The 14084-nt window shown below is 41.2% G+C and overlaps 1 protein-coding gene across 3 annotated transcripts in view; it reads right to left on the reverse strand.

The window, feature by feature from the left end:
• LOC117926675 (exocyst complex component SEC6-like) overlaps positions 1-14084 on the reverse strand; it is a 50709-nt gene that overhangs the window by 10970 nt on the left and 25655 nt on the right. For all 3 annotated transcript variants that reach the window (XM_034845884.1, XM_034845885.1, XM_034845886.1), the window contains exons 13-18: positions 9662-9717; positions 9014-9122; positions 8403-8543; positions 8136-8315; positions 6233-6316; positions 6049-6135 (exon numbers count right to left, since the gene is read on the reverse strand). In XM_034845884.1, coding sequence (XP_034701775.1) covers positions 6049-6135; positions 6233-6316; positions 8136-8315; positions 8403-8543; positions 9014-9122; positions 9662-9717 — 657 coding nt within the window. The remainder of the gene's footprint in view (positions 1-6048; positions 6136-6232; positions 6317-8135; positions 8316-8402; positions 8544-9013; positions 9123-9661; positions 9718-14084) is intronic.

Raw genomic sequence — 14084 nt, forward strand, 5'->3', positions numbered from 1 at the left:
GCGGCTTCCCACGCAAAGAACGCTAATTTAGTTGGGATCCTATCCACCCAAATGCCATTTTTGGGGAAAACAAAGACAATGGGGCTGATCAACAAGCTGTACGCATTCTTAACACCAAACTGTCCGTTTTTTCCTCCCTTCCAAAAAACCGAGTCTTCCTCCAAAGTAACCCTTTGACCCCTTAAGGCTTGAAGTAAATCACCTACCAAGTCCAACTCCCAATCGTTGAAGTCTCTGAAAAAACTTAAATTCCAGCCTCCTTGACCAGAATTCTAGTCCCACATTTCTCCCACTGTGGCATTCCTATGGGCAGCCACGGCATAGAGATGAGGGAATCTTAGGGACAGCTCAACACCCCCACACCAAGGATCAGTCCAGAATCTGATTCTGATGCCTTTTCCCATATTGAAAGCCATATTATCCCAGCACCAATCAAATTCCTTCAGAATTTCCTTCCAAACCCCGACACCAAACGCCCCATTTGCCTTCTTAGTCCTCTAACCAAGGTCCTCTTGCCCATATTTCGCCATAAGCACTTGCTTCCACAGATCGTCCTTGGCCCGAGCGAATCTCCAAACCCATTTACCAAGCAAGGCTTTGTTCAAGAGGACTAGCTTCCTCAAGCCAAGCCCCCCCTTCTCCTTACCTGCACACACCATCTTCCAATTGACTAAGTGGGCTTTTCTTTCCATATTTCCCCCTCCCCACAAAAAGTCTCTTTGCAACTTTTCTAGCCTTCTTGCCACTATCTTAGGCATACGGAACAGGGACAATTGATACAAAGGCATACTAGCCAACGTACTCTTTATGAGGGTGATTCTGCCACCTTTGGAGATATACTGCCGTTTCCAAAGGGCAAGTTTCCACCTCACCCTCTCTTCCACCCCATCCCACTCGGAAGAGGCCTTATTGGGTGCCCCCAAGGGCAGCCCCAAGTAGGCTGAGGGTAACTGACCTACCTTGCATCCAAGCTCCACAGCCATCTCAACAATCTCTTCCACCTCCCTTACTAGAATAATTTCACTTTTAGCCAGATTAATCCTTAACCCTTAAGCAGCTTCAAACCACGATAAAATCCAGCTCAAATGAGTCAAGTGTTCTTTCTTTGCCTCACTAAACACTATTGTGTCATCAGTAAAGAGAAGGTGAGAAATATTGGCAACTGGCCCACTGCCCCGCCTGATGTTGCACCCAAAAATAAAACCCCCTTCCACAGCCCTCCTAATAAGAACACTCAACACTTCCATTCCCATGATGAACAAGTATGGGGAAAGAGGGTTACCTTGACGTAGCCCCTTAGAGCTAGAGAAAAACCCAGCAGGCACTCTATTCACCAGAGCTGAAAACTTGGCAGTTGAGATACAACTCCACATCCAGCCCCTCCACTTAGACCCGAACCCCATTTTTTGCAAGACCCTCATCAAGAAATGTCAATTAACGCCGTCATACGCCTTCTCAATATCCAATTTGCAAATTAGGTCTTTCCCTCTCCTTTTTTTTCCAAGAATCAATCACCTCATTTGCAATTAAGGAGGCGTCCAGAATCTGCCTACCCATGACGAACGCATTCTGATCCGGGGAAACCACTTTTCCAATCACTTTTTTAATCCTATTGGCCAACACCTTAGCCAATAATTTGTACAGCCCCCCCAAAAGACTGATACTGAAGTCCCCCAGGTCCTCCGCCCCTCCTTTTTTTGGTAAAAGGACCAGAAACATGTTGTTGAGGCTTTTGAGGAAAGAATTTTGCTCATGAAACTCCTTAAACATCTCTAAAATCTCCTCTTTCACGAACTCCCAGCAACATTGCCAAAAGGCCACAGTGAAGCCATCTGGTCCTGGAGCCTTGTCCCCATTCATGTCCATTAGAGCCGAATGAACTTCATCCTCAAAGAAAGGAAACTCCAGGATTTCCGCTTCTTGCTGACTGATCTGATTCAAGTTTAGACCCCCTATATTCACCTTCCACTCCGAGTCTTTCGTGAGCAACTGTTGAAAGGCGTCTGCAATCCCTGTCCTTACTTCTTGCTCCTCTGACAACCACACCCCATTGATTTTTATTCTATCCAGGGAGTTCCTTCTTTGGTGTGCAGTTGCCATACGATGAAAATAACCCATGTTTCTATCCCCTTTCCTTAGCCATAACTCCCTTGATAACTGTCTCCAGTGTATTTCCTTCAGGTTTACCTACTTAGTATAACCCTCTTTGGCTTTTTTTTTTCTAGAAATTTCCTCATCTATCAAACTCCTCTCACTTTCCACCTGATCCCAGTATTCCACTTGCTGGAGAGCTACAGATTTATTACATTCCAGTCTCCCAAACACATCCCTATTCCAGATTTTTAAATTCTGTTTAATCACCTTCAGTTTTGTAGCTAACTTATAGCTAGCCCTTCCTCTAACCGACATTCCCTGCCACCAGCTCCGTATGAGGTCTTTAAACCCTTCCACTTTAAGCCACATATTTTCGAACCTGAATGGTGAAGGACCTCTTCTTATGCCACCCCCCTCAATTAGGATAGGAAAGTGATCCGAGATGGGCTGAGGCAATCTTTTCTGGATCACATTGCTGAACTGATCAAGCCAGTTGGGAGACACAAGGAATCTGTCCAACCAGGCCCAGGATTGATTATAAAGACCTCCACTCCAAGTAAATGATCCTCCTTGCAAGGGGAGGTCAACAAGCTCGAGATCATCTATAACCTGAGCAAACCTCCTCATAGCTGAGGTAATCCTCCTTGTCTACTTCTTTCCCCTTGGGATAGAATAATGTTAAAATCACCCCCTACACACCAGGGTTCTCCCCAAATTCCTCTAATTGCCCCAAATTCATCCCACAGGCTCTTCCTTTCCTTTTTGGTGAAAGGACCATAGACTCCTGTAAACACCCAGACTACCCCATTTTCAACATTCCTGAATTTACAGGAGATTGAGAACTGGCCCTCCTCCCAATCCAAAATTTCCAGAGATCTCTTGTCCCAGCAAATCAAAACACCTCCTGCTAATCCAGAAGCATCTAAAGCTCTCCAGTCTAAGAATCTCCCCGCCCCTAAACTTCTCACCACCCCTTCAGACATTAAATGGATTTTTGTCTCCTGGATACAAAGCAAGTCCACCTTCTGTTTTCTAACAAAAGACTTGATTATTTTCCTTTTAGAGCTGTCATTCGCTTCCCTCACATTCCAGCTCAATAATTTGAGATTCATTATCCGATCGTTAGTTGACCCCCTCTGCCCTGAAGAGGACAGTTCTTACTTTCCCCCTCATAATTGGTTGAACACTCCAGCCTCTTGAGCTCCCTTTCGAATTTCGATTTCTCCAAAATACCTTTGTTGTGTATCCTTTCCCGCCTTTTTTTTATCTTGATCAACAAACCCAAGATTTCCTTTTCCAGGCCTTCTGTTGGAAATCCCAAAAAGTGACTAAATTTGGCCAGACTGCTTTCCTCCCAATTAATCTCCTTCTCGCCCCTGACTTCTTGGGGCTCAGCCCAAGCCGAATTCCACTCCGAGTTGTGTGCCTCGTTTGCGGCACAATTAACCTCAACCAAATCCTAGCAACCCTTACCACTCTCTGTGGACCCTTCTGCAACTGCCAAACTCAGCATATTTCCTTCCTGAAGATTCTTCCTCATCGCCCCAGAATGGTCGTAATACTCCCCCTCCGGTGTCCGACCAAAAGAAAAAGGAGAAGAATGAGAAGGCCCCGAAACCCTTAATCCCCACGAGTTTAAATCAAACCCATACCTTGAGGCTTCTTCCACTAACGCACAGTTTGTCATTGAACTTTGGGATTCCTGCTGCTGCTTCCTCCTATCTTTCTTCTCTTGGCACTTTAGAAATTCCATCTCCAGGTTGCACCCAAAGCAAGCCAGGCGGGCTGTGGAACAGAACTTCAAAGAGAGCCCACTATCGTAGGGCTGGGCCTGAGAAGGCCCAGGACTGCCCCCAAGCAGGACTGAAGGCCCACAAGGCGAAACCTTCAACCCATCGGCGGCCGGCCCCTCAGACGGCCATAACGCTAGCCCAACACCAACAGTCGCAACCCCCTTTAAAAGAGCACCCTCTAAAGGGCCTTGCGCAAGGGGCCCATCGGCCCACTTCGAACCCACGAGACCCTCAGTCGGGCCAGACGAGGACAGCCCAGCACCCAATGATCCAGAAGAAAGGTGGGTCACCGGCCCGATATGAGCCCGATGTTACGTAAGGGGAAAGAAAAAGATAATTTTTTGAGGAAACATTTACTAAGTGCTAGTCCACAAATCACTTTATGTGATTCCCTAGATTTTTAAAAATGTTTTTAAAACTTTGTCAAATACCTGGTTTTTGTGAGGAAAATGCTTCTAAATTTAGAAAGCACTTCCAACCCTCCTAGAGCAACTCCCAAACAAGCTGTAAGTCTTATGTACAGATTAATATCACCCTTGTAAAGTTTCCATAGTGCCAAGGACCCAAGGTGCCTAGTCTCACCTTGGAGATGACAACAAAAGAATCTCCTAACACTATGTAATGGAAGAAGCCTCTATTCTGACATTCTCTCAAGGCAAACGAAGCTCTATTTTTTACTAGCAAACCCTATCTCAGAGGATGGAAAAGTAAAACAATGTAGCACTTTTACTCTTACAAAGACTGCCTTCCATGCCTAGAAGCCAGAGTATCCATTGTGCCAAGAACCAGAATCAGTCACTTTATAAGAGACTGGGAAGCATTTCATCAGAAATTTCAGCAGAACAAAACAAAAACTTCCCTCTGAGTTAAAAACAAATAAAGGAAATAAGGGGAAGCTTGGGTGAAGGATGTTTGGTTTGGGATAACAGGAAGAGGGAGTTGGAGTCCTTGCTTTACTATCCTTTAACGATTGGGAGATGGAAGAGATGGAGGGCCTTCCGTTACACCTGTGTGGCCAGAAACTGATCTTGGAGGAGGAGGATAGGGTGCAGTGGATGGAAACAAAGGATGGAACTTTCTCGACAAAGTCGCTTTACAAAGCCCTAGAGCCAGACTCCTCAGTTTTGTTTCCAATGAAGAACATAAGGAAATCATGTGTGCAGCCAAAAGTAAGCTTCTTCACTTGGGAGGCAACTTGGAGTAAAGTTTTAACTTTAGACCAAGTTAAAAAGAGGGGATGGGCCTTAGTAAATAGATGTTATTTTTGTTAAGCGGAAGAAGAATCCATTGACCACCTCCTTCTTCATTGTGAAAAGACAAGGGCATTGTGGGAGATGTTTTTCACTCTTTTTGTAGTGTCTTGGGTGTTCCTGTCTTTGATTAGGGAAACCTTATTGGGTTGGAATTGCTTCTTTGTGGGAAAAAAGTGCAAAACAGTTTCAAGAGCGGGTCCTCTTTGCATTTTTTGGACAGTTTGGAAAACTGGGAATAGAATCGCCTTTGAAGATGAGGTGTTGTCCATCCAAAGACTGAAAACTTCTTTTCTTAACTCACTTTGGTCGGAGACTAATTTGTTTATAAAAGATGGTCCATCGACCTTTTTTGAGTTCATTGATTAGGTGGGTTCCCATTAAGGGAGGGGTTATTTTTTGTATATCTTTGTGGACAGTTTTTTGTTTCACATATAGGGGGGTGAGTATTTCCTTTTTTGTTCTGTATACTTTGAGTTGCTATTTTAGCACCTCTTAGTAATACAATACTTTTCTTATCAAAAAAAAAATCACCCACAAAAACATAAAATCCTAGAGGGGGAGGAGGAGGGTCCTCATCCAAACCTAATCATGACATTAAGAGACATGCACTGACAACCTAGAATGGGAATAATAAGTTAATAAATTAGTGAGGAGAGGTTGCTTTTTGTAATTACTAAATAACTTTTTGCTTTTGGTATTCATTATATTTAGCTTTCGTTTATGGGAGGATTCCTCATCCTTTTTTTGTACTTCTTAATTTCTATTTCAATATAATTCATTGTCGTTTCCTATCAAAAAAAAAAAAAACATGGGCAGGTCAGACCATGAACTCTTTAATTGAAAGCTAACTGGCCTCTTCCTCAAAAGAGTGAAAAAAATGCAGGGGAAAAAGAAAATAACGGCATAACCTGCTCAGCATAATTCTGTGGAAGAGCTTCCAAGGTGCTGCTACTCAGCTCCAATGCTAGATCATAGCAGCGTAGATTGTTGTTAATCTGGATACAATGTCAATAGCAGTAAAGAATTGGTGACTTAATTTAGTAGAAAACCAAGAGATAAGAGTCACATGGAACTTGTTTAAGAGAGACAAACCATTGAACATAAAGATTCCAGACCAATTTCAGAAGCAGGTTCTTCAAGTCTTCGCTTTTCAGCTGCTTGAAAATCAATCATTACCTAAAAAACATGAAGTGAATCTGAACATCAATTATGATTTTAAATAGGACATTGACAAACCATGACAGACAACCACAATGAGAAGTAAAAAAGGGGTTTATGTATTTAGTATTATTTTGGCTGCATGTCCAAGTGGAGAACCCCAAATGTCTTGATAGGTAGCTGATCACTACCTTACTGCTATTTTAGGGGCAGTTTCTAATCTTAGCTTTATTCCTCTGGGAAGAATTCTGCTAGGTTGGAGAGAGATCTGCAGAGGCAGTGAGACTCAGGTTGGGTTGTTAATGGCTTGGGAGCCCCTCTTGCTTAGGATTCTGTTAACTGATGCTTCCTAAGGCTTCGAGTTAAATGGAGTTCTGGGTTTCCATTAGACATCACAGTGGCAGTGTGATTACGGCTTTTGTATGAAACAAAGCCTGGGATGCCTCCAAGAGGATGGGAAGACTGTGTTTGTAGACAGTACACATGGATTGGCAGAATCTTAAATCTCAGAAGGACATGTGCTACTATTCCACTAGAAGACTTGAACTGCCATCCCAGTTGTAAATTGGTTGGTAAGCAAGAAGCCACTGCTAGGGGTCTTTATAGGGTACTTCAATCCCATTAAGTGATTCTATTATATATTAGGATGTTGCAAGTCCCTTTTTAATATCCTGTCTGTGATTTTTTCTTGGTTTGACACGAAGAAGAGCACATCCTTCCTTGTAACCTTTATCATCAATAATAATGAAGAAGACCCTAAACAAAAGTATTACATGGTCAGAGTAAAGCCATCAGTTTCTGAAAGTAGCTTTTATCATCAATTATAAAAGGAAAGCATTTTCATAAACAAAACTTGGTGCTCAAGAGCCATCAATAAACCTTATATATAATTTTAAGGAAAAAAATTGCCCAGTTGAAGCAAAAAATTCTGCAAAACTTGAAAAATTAGGGAAATTTTTTTTTTGAAGTTTTAACTTGTAAATGCTATAAGGTAACTTTGCAAGATGTCAACTTGTATCCAATTCATTGGGTGCATTGGGGCATCTAAGGGTGTCACCTAAGGTGGGCTTCTTTGCATGGGAGCCCATGTGGGGAAAAGGCCTCAACCTTGGATCAAGGTCAGAGAAGGGGTTGGTCTTTAGCTAACAGATGTTTCCTTTGCCAAAACAATGAAGAATCCTTAGACCACATCCTTGTTCACTGTGTAAAGACAAGGGTTTTATGGAAGTTGTTTTTTGCTCTTTTTGGGGTGTTTGGGGTGCTCTCCTCTTTGGTTAGAAAGACCCTTCTAGAGTGGAACGGTTCTTTCATGGGCAAAAAGCGTAAGAAGGCTTGGAGGACAGTCCCCTTATGCTTCTTTTAGACAGTTTGGAAGGAAAAGAATATAATTACTTTTGAAAATGAGGAGTTTTTTATCCAGAGGGTAAAAAACTCCTTTGTTTGTATTTTATGGTCGTGGACTAAGATTTTTATAGAAGATGACCCTTTGTCTCTAGTTAGCTTCTTTGATTGGTTGGGCACTCGTTGAGGGGGTTCATGTTCTTTTAGCCCTTCTTTTTCCTGGTTGTGCCTTTTGGCAGTTCGTGTATGCTTCCTGCATACTTTTGGGTCACTCTTTTGGTGCCTCCTTTTAATATATATATATATATATATATATATATATATAAAAGTAAAGAAACTGTAACAAAAGGGCACCCATTGTAAATGTGAATATTTGGAAAAGCAAGAAAGCACCCTACCAGCAGAAACAACATATCTTAAGTTTCAGTTGTAAAAGGCACTTAGCATAATACATCTGATTTTTAGTATAACCAAACAACTGTGAAGCTGAATCCACCTGAATGACAGCCAAAGCAATTCTGTATAGCATGACATCGGTGCTATTCTCCCGAACAATTTGCACCTGCTCTCCTAGGATCCTAAATAAGTCAACAGCAGCTGGTGTATATAGCTTTCCATCTTCTGTTTTCTTTGGTGGTTGTACTTTATCAGCCTCCAGGATATTTAAATACCATTTCTAGAGAGCAGAATCAGGTAGTGTTCTTAGCAATATGATAAGCTTATAGAATAGTAGTACAGGAGCATCTATGATAGTATTTGTTACCTTTGTTGTGGCTTGCATCCTTTCAACATATGAATTCATGAGAGGATCCATAGCACCACTCTCAGAACACACTTGAGCTAAAGAATCATCAACACCAAGCCCAATTAGATTGTCTTGGTATTCAACAACCCAACCAGTTACCTAGTTGCAAGAAACAAAAATTATAAACAAAAAATTATGATGATAAAAGGGAAAAAAACTAAAAAAACAAGAACAAACAGTGATAAAAGTTCTATGATAAGGTAAACCCCAACTCATGAAGACAGAAAGCTCAAATGGAAACACCTCTCTCATAGGTCATAGAGTAATCTTAGGCTCAAAAAGACGAGGCTCAGGTTGAAATACTAAAATTATTTCAGTCCACAAGCCATATCTGAAACCCAAACTACAATATTACCATTGTTGCATGACCACATATTGCAAATATTCATGCTATTGCTGCTATATGGAATTAATATACATGCCTACCTATCTTCTAAAAAATGCCCATATGAACATAAGCAGATGTGATCAAATGCCATAATATTAACAATATCCCTATAAAATATATATATATATATATTTACATACATCAAAACAAACTAGAGCAAAAAGATAAATAGAAAAAATACCTTCAAAATCTCTATATTTGTCAGTTGATTTGCTCGGTCACTGAGCAGCCTGAGCATCTGAATGAACCTCTCAGTATAAAGATTTACCATGAGTTGGAATATTTCATATCTGCAATCAAGAAAGATTGAATTAGAACAAACAAAACATTTTCACGGATGAAAGTCTTCACAAGACACAGACGCACACAAATGTACGAAACAAATGAGCAGCACCAATATAAAAGAAATGTTGTGGTGTCCAGTTCTGAGCTGGACACATGATTGGAAAATCTAGGCCTCCAAGAAGCAAAAAGGATGATTTCCCTTGCAAAAGACTAAATCCTCCTCAACCAGTGAAAAAGAATTTAAATCTCTGATAAAAAAATATCAGAAGCTAAACTCAGACCCTCCAAGAACACTGTAGGAGAAAGAATTTCCCAAGCAACTTAGAGGATTATGCGCTACACAATAGAAGCATGAGTTTGTCTCATCACCAATGCAAAAGAATAAAACATAGAAAAGATAGAAGAAGGATAAAAATGAAATTAACAAGCAAAAGATTCTTCTAACCTCAGAACACAAATCATAAAGAAAATGGGATACATGGCTAAAGATAGGCATAAAACCAGAAGAAGTCAGAACAAAAGCATATTTCAGTAAGGACCAAACCTTGGGGGAAAACAAGGAGCCACATAGTCATAAATATCTCCAAGCTCTTCTCCAATCTAAAAGTCAAAAAAACCAAACCAGAGGCATCATTTGCAGGAAAAAGTGGCTTATGAATAGAAAGGACTATTAAAGTTTAAAACTAGCAGCATTAAGAAAATTTTAGAAAAAGAAAACACCCCTTGCATTTGAGTTTTGAGATGAGGAGCAAAATAACACAATAGATAGATAAATGTATTTTCCATTCATTTCACAGAATGGTAGATACAAAGAAGGATGAGCAATCCTTCCAAGATCTACAATTGCTGATCAAAGAGTAGAAATGTATATTGCACCACAAAAACTAAAACTATCTACACAGACTGTAGGCAGAAAAAGCAATCTCCACACACTACAAAAGCTCTATAGATTCACGGAAGAAAAAGGTCTCCAAATTTTTTGATAGGAAACGACAAAGGAATATATTGATAAAAAGAAGGTACAAATAGAAGGATGAGGAATCCTCCCAACAAAGAAAAACAAGACTACAAGTAAACAAATATAAGAAAGTACAAAAAGGGAAAAGAAGACACTCTAGTTACACGCCGCTAACCAATCAAGTTGTAGTATGTTAAGAGGAATCCCCTTAAAAACCTTAGAACAAAAAGCCCAAAAAGAAGTAAGAAAACAAATAGAATCCCAAAGATACTCGGCATTCCTTGCTTTGTCCTAAAAATCCTTGCATTTCTTTCCCGCCACACCACCCACATTAACGCGATGCACGCGTTTTGCCATAAGACAATCCCTCTCTTGGAAGATCCAAAACCATTAAAATTACTAGATAACATGTCAGAGATGCTCCTTGGGGAAACCCAATCCATCTTTGCTGATTGGAATAATCTGTGCCACAACCCCTTCGTCAAAGAGCAATGAAGGAAAAGGTGATCTACTGTTTCTCCATTCTTCATACACAACTTACATATGTCAGGGCTAAGTGCTTTGTAGGGTCTTCTCAATTGTAGCAAGTCATTAGTGTTAACCTTCTTGTGAGCCACCAACCAGACAAAGGACTTGACTTTAAAAGGGACTTGAGCATTCCAGACAATCTTGGTAGGGAAAACTGGAGGCGACTCAGAATATTGGGATAAGGCCAGAAAGAAAGATTGACTGTGAAGAGACCTGAAGGAGATAAGGACCAGGATCTCTTATCTGGAACGGAAGGTGATATGTGAAGATGATCAAAAGATCGCATAAGGCCCTCTAAATCATCTATCTCATAATCAGAAAGATTTCGGCGAAAATTGAAGTTCCAAGAAAATGGGCGGGTATATCCAAGAATTGATGAAATAAGAGCATTTTTATCCGTGACTACGCTAAGTAATCTTGGATATTGGACTCCCAAAGGTTGTTCCCCCCACCACAAGTCATCCCAAAACCGAATTCTATCCCCATTACCTACCACAAACTGAGTAAACTTGGAAAACTCTTGGTAGACTAGTGCTATGGCCTTCCAAGGACAACGATGAGACCATCTAACTATGTTGTTAACATCCCAGCCATTGGAGTGTGATCCATAAATGCTTAAAATAACCTGATGCCACAGAGCTGAATCCTCCCTAGGATATCTCCACAACCACTTCCCTAAAAGAGCGACATTCCTTATAGATATCTTTCCAAAACCCAATCCCCCTCTCGATTTCGGCTTACACACTACGTCCCAATTAACCAAATGGTCCCTTTTGCCTTCCCCTACGCCTGACCATAAAAAATCTTTTTGCATTCTCTCAATTTTTGCTGCCACAGAGGCGGGAATCTTAAACAAGGAAAGAAAGTAACATGGCATATGGGTGAGGCAAGATTGAATGAGGGTTATTCTGCCTCTAAAAGATAAATATGCCTTCTGCCACCCATCTAATCTCCTTGATATCCTCTCAATCACAGGATCCCAAAAGCCACACGCCTTAGGATTCCTCCCAGAGGGAGGCCCAAGTAAAGTATAGGCCACCCGGAAGCCTTGCAGTTAAGCATCTCGGCCAACCTAGAAAGGTGATTCTGCTCAAGGTTAATACCATAGATATTGCTTTTGTCAAGATTAACTTTCAAACCGGAAATATGCCCAAACACTAGCAGGACATTCTTAAGGGTCATCATATCCTCCTCCCGAGAGCTGGAAAAGAAAATGGTATCATCTGCAAATTGCAAGTGGGAAACCCTTGTTCTGTTCCTTCCCACCCTGAAACCCTCCAAGACGTTTCTCTCCTCAGCTTTCAATAACATCCTACTCAATACATCTGCCACTATGGTGAACAAGAACGGTGATAAAGGGTCTCCTTGTCTTAAACCTCTAGATGCCTTTACCCACCCTTTCGCATTACCATTCACCAAGACTGCAAAAGAAACCGAGGACAAGCAACCTCTCATCCATTTCCTCCATCTAAGACCAAACCCTTTCGTCTCCAACACATGATCCAAAAAATCCCAACTTACATGATCATAGGCCTTTTCAAAGTCAATTTTGAATACAACTCCTTCCTCCCCTGATCTTCTTTTCTCATCCACTATCTCATTGGCTATGAGAACTGCATCCAAAATTTGTCTCCCTTGAACAAAGGCTCCTTGAGTAGAATGGATGGTCTCATGAAGTACCCCTCTTATGCGCCCTGCTAACACCTTGGCTATTATCTTGTATAGACTAGTGATCAAGCTAATAGGTCTAAAGTCTGAGATTCTCCTTGACATGCTTTTTTTAGGTATCAGAGCTATAAAGGAAGCATTGGTACTTTGATTAATAATTCCGCTCCTATGAAATTCTGCAAACACTTTCACTAGATCCTCCTTTATCACTTCCCAACAATCTTGAAACACTGCAATGGTAAATCCATCCGGCCCCGGAGCCTTATCCCTGTCCATCTAAAAAATAGCCTTAAAAATCTCTTCTTCAGTAAAGGGGGATTCCAACCTAAGCGCACTCTCTCCAGATATAGGGGACCAATCTAAGCCTTCCACTCTCCAAGGCTCTCCAGGAGGACTCGCATAGAGCTTTTCAAAATACCTTAAAATCTCATCTTTTATGCTCTCTGAATCATTCATCATTAGGCCATTTTCATTCTCCAACTCTTTAATAAATTTCCTATTTCTCCTGCCATTGGCCACCTTATGAAAAAATTTTGAGTTGCAATCCCCTTCTTTTACCCATTTCACCCTAGCTTTTTGTCTCCAATGTATTTCTTCCCTCAAAATCAACTCCTCTAGTTCCCCTTTTCTTACAACTCTTTGGGCTAAAAGTTCATGGGATAGGCCCCCTTCTTGCTCTAACGAATCAAAGTTAACTAAATCAGATAATATATCCTTTTTCCTTTTACTTAGCTCTCCAAAAGTAGCCTTATTCCACTCTTTCAATTTGGCTTTAATAAACTGTAATTTCCTCATGAACTTGTGCCCTTCCCACCCATTTCCTTGAAACTCCCTCCACCATCTTCCAAAACTCTCCTTAAAACTAGGATGTTGCAACCACATATTCTCAAACCTGAACGGCGTTGGACCCCACTTGAACGGATTAGTTTCCAAGACAATCGGCCAATGATCCGATGTCCATCTTGGCAGTACTCCTTGAATGCTTTGAGGAAATACTTGTTCCCACTCATTTGAGTACAGGAAACGATCTAATCTCTTGCAAACTGGATTTTCTTGCATGTTTGACCATGTAAATGATGCACTCCTTAAAGGTAAATCAATCAATTCACAATCTCTTATGAAATCATCAAAATCCTTCATGCTTGGGGTTAATCTAGAACCGCCCAATTTTTCTGAACTTCTCCTTATGACATTAAAGTCCCCGCCCACACACCAACGCGGATAAGCAAGCCCACCAATGTTTGAAAGCTCCATCCAAAAATCCTTCCTGAGAGCTGAGTTGTTTGGACCATAAACTGCAGATAGCCATACAGATTCGCAATCGTCCAATGCGAATTTGATTGAGACCGAAAAAGAACCTAACACTACCTCCTCCCTACACAATTTTTTGGCGTCCCATATGATCAAAATCCCACCCGAAGCCCCACATGCCGGAAGGGCTGCCCAATCCTTATTTCTGACTGTCCAAACACTACCACGAATCTTCTATCACACTCCTCCTTTTTGTTTCCTGAATCATCACTACATCCGGCTTTTCTGATCTCAAAAATCCTTAACCACCCTTCTCTTTTTCTTTGAACACAAACCCTTGGTATTCCAACTGATTATCTTCATGTGAAACTCTCTGGCCCTAATCTCCGAACCAAAACCAATTAGTCTCACAATCCTGTGGAGCATCTGCTCTTCCTCCTGGAATATACTTTGATATCCAGAGTCTTTAAAACCTCACGTACTTTTGCCATTTTCCTAGGGGACAGTCCTTCTATTTGGAACTCACCCGAAGGAGAGCCCGCAATACCTCCCAAGTTACCTG

Source organism: Vitis riparia, chromosome 12, assembly GCF_004353265.1.
Source record: "Vitis riparia cultivar Riparia Gloire de Montpellier isolate 1030 chromosome 12, EGFV_Vit.rip_1.0, whole genome shotgun sequence".
Classification (NCBI taxonomy): Eukaryota; Viridiplantae; Streptophyta; class Magnoliopsida; order Vitales; family Vitaceae; genus Vitis; species Vitis riparia.